At 31.9% G+C, this 7441-nt stretch overlaps 1 protein-coding gene across 1 annotated transcript; it reads left to right on the top strand.

The window, feature by feature from the left end:
- Positions 1–743: 743 nt before the first annotated feature.
- LOC101491330 (DNA replication complex GINS protein SLD5-like) lies at positions 744–5009 on the top strand. Its single transcript, XM_073367638.1, has 7 exons — positions 744–1025; positions 2101–2412; positions 2820–2942; positions 3328–3411; positions 3512–3620; positions 4479–4569; positions 4650–5009. The coding sequence occupies exons 2-7, from the start codon at positions 2233–2235 to the stop codon at positions 4744–4746; spliced, it is 684 nt and encodes a 227-aa protein (XP_073223739.1). The 5' UTR covers positions 744–1025; positions 2101–2232; the 3' UTR covers positions 4747–5009.
- The last annotated feature ends 2432 nt before the right edge of the window (positions 5010–7441 follow it).

Genomic DNA, 7441 nt, shown 5'->3' with positions numbered 1-7441 from the left:
ATTGCAGTTTTGGTTCTTCTATTATTATCAATTAACGGAAATTGGTTCTCATTTTAAAAGTCGGCAGTTTTAGTATCTCCCTCATATTTTTGAACTAAAAAATGACGTGACATACAATTATATGATATAAAACCATTTAGATTCATTAATTATTTATATGTCACTAATTAAACTAAAAATATAAAAAATATTATGAAGTTGAAAGCTAAGTTTTTACGACGTTTTATACCAATTTCATGGATGTTAGTCATTCTACATCGTATCATATATGTTATTTAAAACATCTCACATCATCATTTTTTTTAGTTAAAAAATTACATGGATGAATCAAAGTTGTCGACTTTTTGAAATGAAGAACCAACTTCGTAAATCAGTAAAAAATAAGAGTCTAAAACTACAACTAAGTCTATTTATTTTCAACCACTTCAGAAATAGTACGTACATGGAAATATGCGAATTAAATATCTAACCTAAAGGGGAAGCAATCCAAATATACTTTGATCAATAACCTCCATAAAAAGATGTGAAATTGTCTTATTATGTTATTCACAAAAAACACACAATTTCTTTTTAAAAAATATTATTTTTCACCGATATTTTTCCATGTAAAATGCTTCAAGCAAAACAAACAAACATGTCTTAAAATATTTTTTATTTTCTAACAAATTTTTTTACCCTTGTTGATCAATCTCCTTTGCTGAATTATGATAAATATTTTGGGTCTTATCTTTAAAAAATATACAAATCCTTGAAACACCCCATATAAACTATTGATTTTCTTATCATTAACTTTTTTTCTTATTAATAAGAAAATCAATGGTTTGAACTGTGGGTATGTAATTTTTGCGCGCATAATTTAATTTCCCGCACTTTTTTCTTTTCGTTGCTCTCCCAAAAACAATTTCCCTGGCGGCGTGTACTTCAAACCCTAACCCATTCTTCCACCGCCGTCGCAACTGCCACGGCACCTCCGACCAAGTCTCATCGGTTGCAACTTCCATATCAATTTGTCCTCCTCTTTTCAGGTTACTTCTCGCGTCAATTTCTTCAACTCTTGTTCAGGTTGCATTGTAATTGATTGGAATCAAATATAGCTCAGTTTGATACATTTGACATTGAGCTTATAAAGAACAAGCTTTTTTATTTTGGGGTGTTTCAGTTTACACATTTGACACCAATCAAGCATTTTTATTTGAGGATTTCTAGATGGATCAAATTCAATTGGATGGTTTTTTGTTGATTATGTCTGAAATAAGTTTCTTAAAGAGGATTTCTCTTGTTTTCGTTCATCTGTTTTCTGAATTTGGTTGTCTGAAGAATGTTTAGGAAAGTTCTAGTAGAAAAAGTGGGAAAATAATTTGTCGAAGTTTGTTTTGTTCATTAGATAAGCGAAATGAATTTGTAACAATAACATACGGTGTGTGTGGAATATGGTGATAAATAAAGGTGAAAGGCTCAAAGACGGTGAATTTTGCTTTCCTTGCTCATTGAAAAATATAGATACATTGTTTTGGCAATTCATATTTCTTTTATGTTTGGTTTAAACTTGTTTGCATTAATTTTTTAGTTGACATTGACAAAATGAACATTGCTAGAGAATATGATTGTTCTTGTAAAGCAACAATAGATGTGTAGACTAAATAGGTGAAAGAATCCTTAATCAGTTATACTTCTAAAATCTGAAGTGGATGCTTATTTAGTAACCTTCTTAATTGAACTTGGCAAGAGATAAGTGAATTTGTACTGGGTTACCTTCCAGCCCTATTCCTTCAAGCAGGGCCCTGTAAACTCAGTATCACTGTTCATTTGCCTTGGTTGTTTATAGGAGATTTTAATGAGATTTTGTTTGTAAGGGGTTTTGTTGTTGTTATTAGAAATAGAAAAGGCTATAAAAATGTCTTTATAATTTTCTTCCTATTATATATCTTTAATGACCTACGTGTTATTTGATTTTGTTCCACACATGCATATCAATCTAATAGTTGTACCCATATTAATGAGTATTTTGGGTAATAGAAAGTATTGACTGTTCTAAGTTTATGTATTTCGTGTCTGATCACAAAACACCTTAACACCTGCTCTCTCCTTCACTCTCTTCAGGTTGTCATACTTTTGCCTCTTGATCAGTTTGGCACCAATGCAGTGCTGTGTGTAGCAATGAGAAAGAAAAAAACTGAGAAACAAAATTGAAAAACAACACTAGCAGAACTTTATCATTGTAGATTCTGATAAATGGGTTCAAGATCTGCGGAAGGAGAACAAGTACCACTCACTGACGAGTATGATGCCTTGATTTCAACCACTGATGTTGAGCTTCTCAAGCGAGCATGGCGTAATGAAAAAGCAGCCCCTGAGATTCTTCGTTTTGAATCTGATTTGATCATCCGTGTCAGAGAACAGATTGAATTGATGGTAACTTTTCAAACATTCAAGCCCTATTCGCCTTTATTTTTTGTGATTTCTTCTTATAGCTTGCTCACTGAAATGGGTTTCATTTTTGGGTATCAAGACCTGTATGGCTGTATATAAAGTTCAAAATTAAAAAAAAATGAAATAAAAATGTATTTCGTGGGTTTTTCATTTATCAGTTACCTTGCATGGATACTTTGGTGTATTTTGTTTGTTTGTTTACTTCCATTTTGATAAAGGTGTTTTTTACATGATTTTTCTTCTGAAAATCACAAATCTTGTGCTTTATTGCTGTTGTAACTGTATTAAGTGATGATTGTAACATCCGTTTATGATATAAGCCTTTTAGTACCATCCTGTCAAAGACACGTTTTTTCCTGTAACTGTGATGCTTTTTTCTTCTTATACAGGAAGAAACTGTGGAGGAGAAATCGACTGTTGGTACTGATCCTCTTTCAGTATCTCTGTATCAGATGGACTTGGATAGAACCCTGTTTTTATTAAGGTCATACCTTCGCATCCGCATCCAGAAGGTAACTAGCAATAAACTTTTAGTTTTTACTATCAAAGAAATAGGATTATTATGGCTGTTAACTGTCAAGTCTAAATCAGTTCATTGGATAGGAATTAAGAAAAATGAACCTACAAAATATATTGCTGCCTTACCCTCGACTGGAGTATTAGCAGTGGCCATATAAATGTTTAACTATATTGAAATTCAATTGTTTATAGTCTCTATTTTGAAGATGATATATTTTTACAATCTTATTTTCTACCTATATCATAGGTTTTAAATAAATAGGGTACACATTAATTGTTGGAATATTTGAATACTGATCAAGATGTGTATATCATAACATATTGCTGTATTCACTAGATTGTATTTTGTTTAATTTTATCATCACATTTATATTGCAGATTGAAAAGTACATGTTCCACATCCGAAAAACTGAAGAACTTTGGAACAGGCTTTCTAAGGATGAGAAATTTTTCACTGAAAGGAAAGGCTACCCTATATTTTTTTCTGACTACCAATGTGTTTAAACAGATAGTTCAAAAGTAGGCTACTTGTAGTTTTTTAATCTAGTTTTCGGTTTGCAGGTGTACAGATGACCTAAAGAAGCATCTGGAGGAGAGTGTTCTATCAACACTGCCTGAAAATTATCAGTCTTATGAGAGGCAATCTGTAATTAGTGAAGAGGTTGACATGGGTAATTTACCATTCTTAGTTGTCATTTTTTGTTATCTTATTTTGCTCTTTCTCATGGATCATTTTGTGTCTATCTAGAACTCTAGGAATTCAAATTTGATTTACCCAAAAATCACTGTTGTGAGAAAAAAATTATTGTTGCAGTTTAGCTAATAATATGAAATATTTTGCAATGGCCAGATTGAATGCATTAAACTCAGTCTGAGGGTCATTCCTGTAGTACTTCTTTTCAACGTTTTATGAACTTCATTCTTGGAAATGTTTTGCTAAATTTAGCTTTCTTCGCATATTTGACTTGAAGTTGTTTTGAAGTGCATGAATTCTGTAGAACAGTGCAATTTTCCAATATCAACTTCGAGATACTATAATATTTTATGCTGATGCCTACAGCAATATTTCTTATAGCCTTAAGTATTTAATGACTTTGTGGCTGCTCTTACTTTCAAAAAAACTGATAGCTAATCCCAAAATTCGCTTTAACCTTTAAAATAGTCTTTCACCAACCATGGAAACCTACAAAATTGAAAAGAGAAAGTGGCACCGATGGGTTTTTTCCCTTCCATGCTTTCTTTGCATTTCTCAGGTTATTATTCATCTAGTTATACTCTGATTATTGCTTCTGATTAGCTAGCTCTTATAAACCTAGTAGCTATGCAGGTAAATACAGTAATTATTGTGGATTCTCTTTTTCATGAAAAATCACATTAGAGAGGCTTCTCCCTCGTCTTTCCCAATGTGTTTTCACTTTGGCTGATTGAGAGCTTGGATCTGGTTTACCTCAAATCCTGCTGTGTCTTTTTTTTAATATGTTGTCCTTGAGACCGCCTACTCTAAAATTAATTTGTTTTCCATGTTTCAGTTCCAGAACCACGACTCGACACATTTGTTTTGTGTAGAAGTAAAGAATATCTCACAGGCATTCAACTTGAAGATGGACCTGTTGATGACAGGCAATTCTCTCTATCTTGCATTAATTGATTACACTCTATTAAATAAGTCAGAAAGCAGTTTAATTTGATTATTCTGGCAGGTCGAAGCTGTTTGAGATGGAGCCTGATGTCCTTTACTTCATATGTTACAAATCAATAAAGCCACTTGTAGAGAGTGGCAAAATTGATCTTCTATGACAAGTAAACAATTTGGATATTGATGCTCATGAGACAGCCTCTCTTGTTGAGAAATTGTTACCAAGACTAAAATTTTACTCCTGACAGTGCCCTTTTTCTTAATTCTGGTTTATGTCTTTGCATAATGTAATTCAACCATCTATGGGGAAGAGAGTGTAATTTACTCGTATAAATTTCCACATTTTTGCCTAAAAAGTATGTATGAAATGGATAACCGTTAACAATACTAAGACAAAGCCTGAATGGCTCATCCATGTGATCAATTGAAGGATGCATATAGCAATAAAAAAAAATTATGGATCCAGAAATATCTAGAAAAGCATGTCAGCTTATGAGACACTGGAAACACTTAACATAACTTTCATAATGCCAGAAACCAAACTAAGGTTGAAATTGTAAGATAACACATTTGTTTCAAGTTTGAACCATGCTCTTTGACTAAGGAAAAAAATCTAGATAACAGATCTGAGTCCAATTTACAATTATGCAATTTGTTGAGTATTATATCATATGACTGCAGAACAACAAACACTAGATAAACTTATTCATAATTCAGAGAAAGAGAAAGATCATCAACAAACACGAGATGGAATCATATGATCATTTGAAGGACCTTCATCAAAGTTGAGACAATAGCTTTGAAGATCATAGCTGTACTTTGGAGTACTACTCCTTTTCCACCCCAGAGATTGTTTCCAACAATTCTTCAACTTACAAAATAGTTTCTTAACAAAACATGACAAAGAGCTACACTCAAATTGCACCTTTCTTTGTACATTATTATTACCCAGTGTCACTGAAGAGGTAGTAACTCTTGTTTTCCTCTGAAACTTCATCAATTGATTTCTTTGAAAGCTATACAACCTTGAGAGTTTCATTGTATATTGCTAAAACAAATGAAGAAGCATCATGAGTTGGACTACAAAGGAAGCATGAAATGTGAATATTTAATGCCACATTGCCACTTTCTGATTTGTGGTAGATAAAAAAAAAAACACTATCATGAATAGTTGATCATAGTTTACTTTGCTAACTTTTCACTATAATGATGGCCCCAGTTTGGTGAAAGGATTGAAGAAAATCCTGTAGTGATGTAACATCAATGGGGAATGTTCAACTTCAATTACCTTTTGGAAGACAAACTTCTGTTGAATTGTTCGTGTATATCATTGTGATTGTGATTTGCTTGTGTTTTACTCAAACATTAATTTGCCAAACTTTGATTCCCAAGATGCTTCTACGAGATACTAAAACGAGGTTGATCATTAGATGATAGTAAAGGTACACGCTATTCCTACGTAAACAGATCAGAAATTTCAAGTAACGTATATGAACACACTTTGTACAAAATAAACTCCAAATTAAATTTCAAGTAACGTATGATACGAGGGACAGATCATATCATGCTAACAATCATACTCCTTATGGATAAACTATGACCAAAAAAAGTAACATCATACTCCTTGTGTAAAAAAAAATACAATTTCATATGTAAAAGTTTCATCCTGTTATTATGCCAAATTAATACAAGTTACTGTATCATTGATGAATTTTTAGAATCAAAAGTAGTTATGGTAGTTATTGTTTTCTGATGGGTTACAAAATAAATGGACTTTGTTTGAAGAATTGGTTGAGAAATGCAATCACAATGACAGCTTACCATAGGATATTGATGGACAGGGCTACAAATTAACTAAACGATTATCTTAACTTTACCTCGTGGATGATGTTGATGTAAAATGGAAAGAGAAAAAATCAATCAACTGCATCCAATTCAAAACAAAAATAACCTTATCAATAGCTGCTTCCATTGAGTTACGAAAAATAACCAAAACTTTTATAACATGTTTTAAAATCCATTGTATAAGAGTTTATTAGGGTATTGTAAACAAAACATTAGACTGGTTCCCTCCCACCACTCTTACTAAATTAAATGCAGTAGGAAATAATTAAAACATTATAATACTTAAAATTTCTTTGAGGTGGATTATACAATTACTATCAATTGTAGATTACAGAACAATAGCTTCTTATCTTCTGGTCATGCATAAGAAAAAATGATTTCGAATGATAAAAATAGCATTAAATTGGTAATAGAAGCTTGTTATTTGGATGTTACCTTTGAATTAAAATCCAATGTACTTGATAGTTTAGTTTGGGCAAAGCTTATTCACGACCAAATTATGGGGATTTAGTTTGTTAAAAATTTAAAGGCACACTAATCTAGTAACAAATAAATTGAATAGCCCAAAATAATTTTAAACAAAAATAATACAGTTGCCTCAATGCACGGAAAAGCGAGAAACTAAACCAATAAACAGCAAAGTAGAACTCTCATGTTGCATTATTTATCTAATAGAACCAGGCTATGCCTCTTAAAACATAAAATTATTACAACTTCAACTCTCATAGATCGACAAGTGGCAACACTGACTGGTGTGATCGACACAAGCGATGAACATGACTAAAATTCCTTAATCTTATTATACACTTGCAACATCTAACTTGATACTTCAAATAATAAATATAATCCTAACAAGAATCTCTTAACTTTGGTAACAATAATCAAGACTGAAACAAATTTTCTCCACGGACACTCATTCAAAAGAACCTACATGCATTTAACTTAATATTTTCACAAATGTAAAATCCAAACTCTAAAAACAAAACATGGATGAATATGTGCAAAAAACCA

The sequence above is a fragment of the Cicer arietinum genome, chromosome 4 (assembly GCF_000331145.2).
Source record: "Cicer arietinum cultivar CDC Frontier isolate Library 1 chromosome 4, Cicar.CDCFrontier_v2.0, whole genome shotgun sequence".
Classification (NCBI taxonomy): domain Eukaryota; kingdom Viridiplantae; phylum Streptophyta; class Magnoliopsida; order Fabales; family Fabaceae; genus Cicer; species Cicer arietinum.
This window is presented reverse-complemented; position numbering and strand designations above follow the sequence as displayed.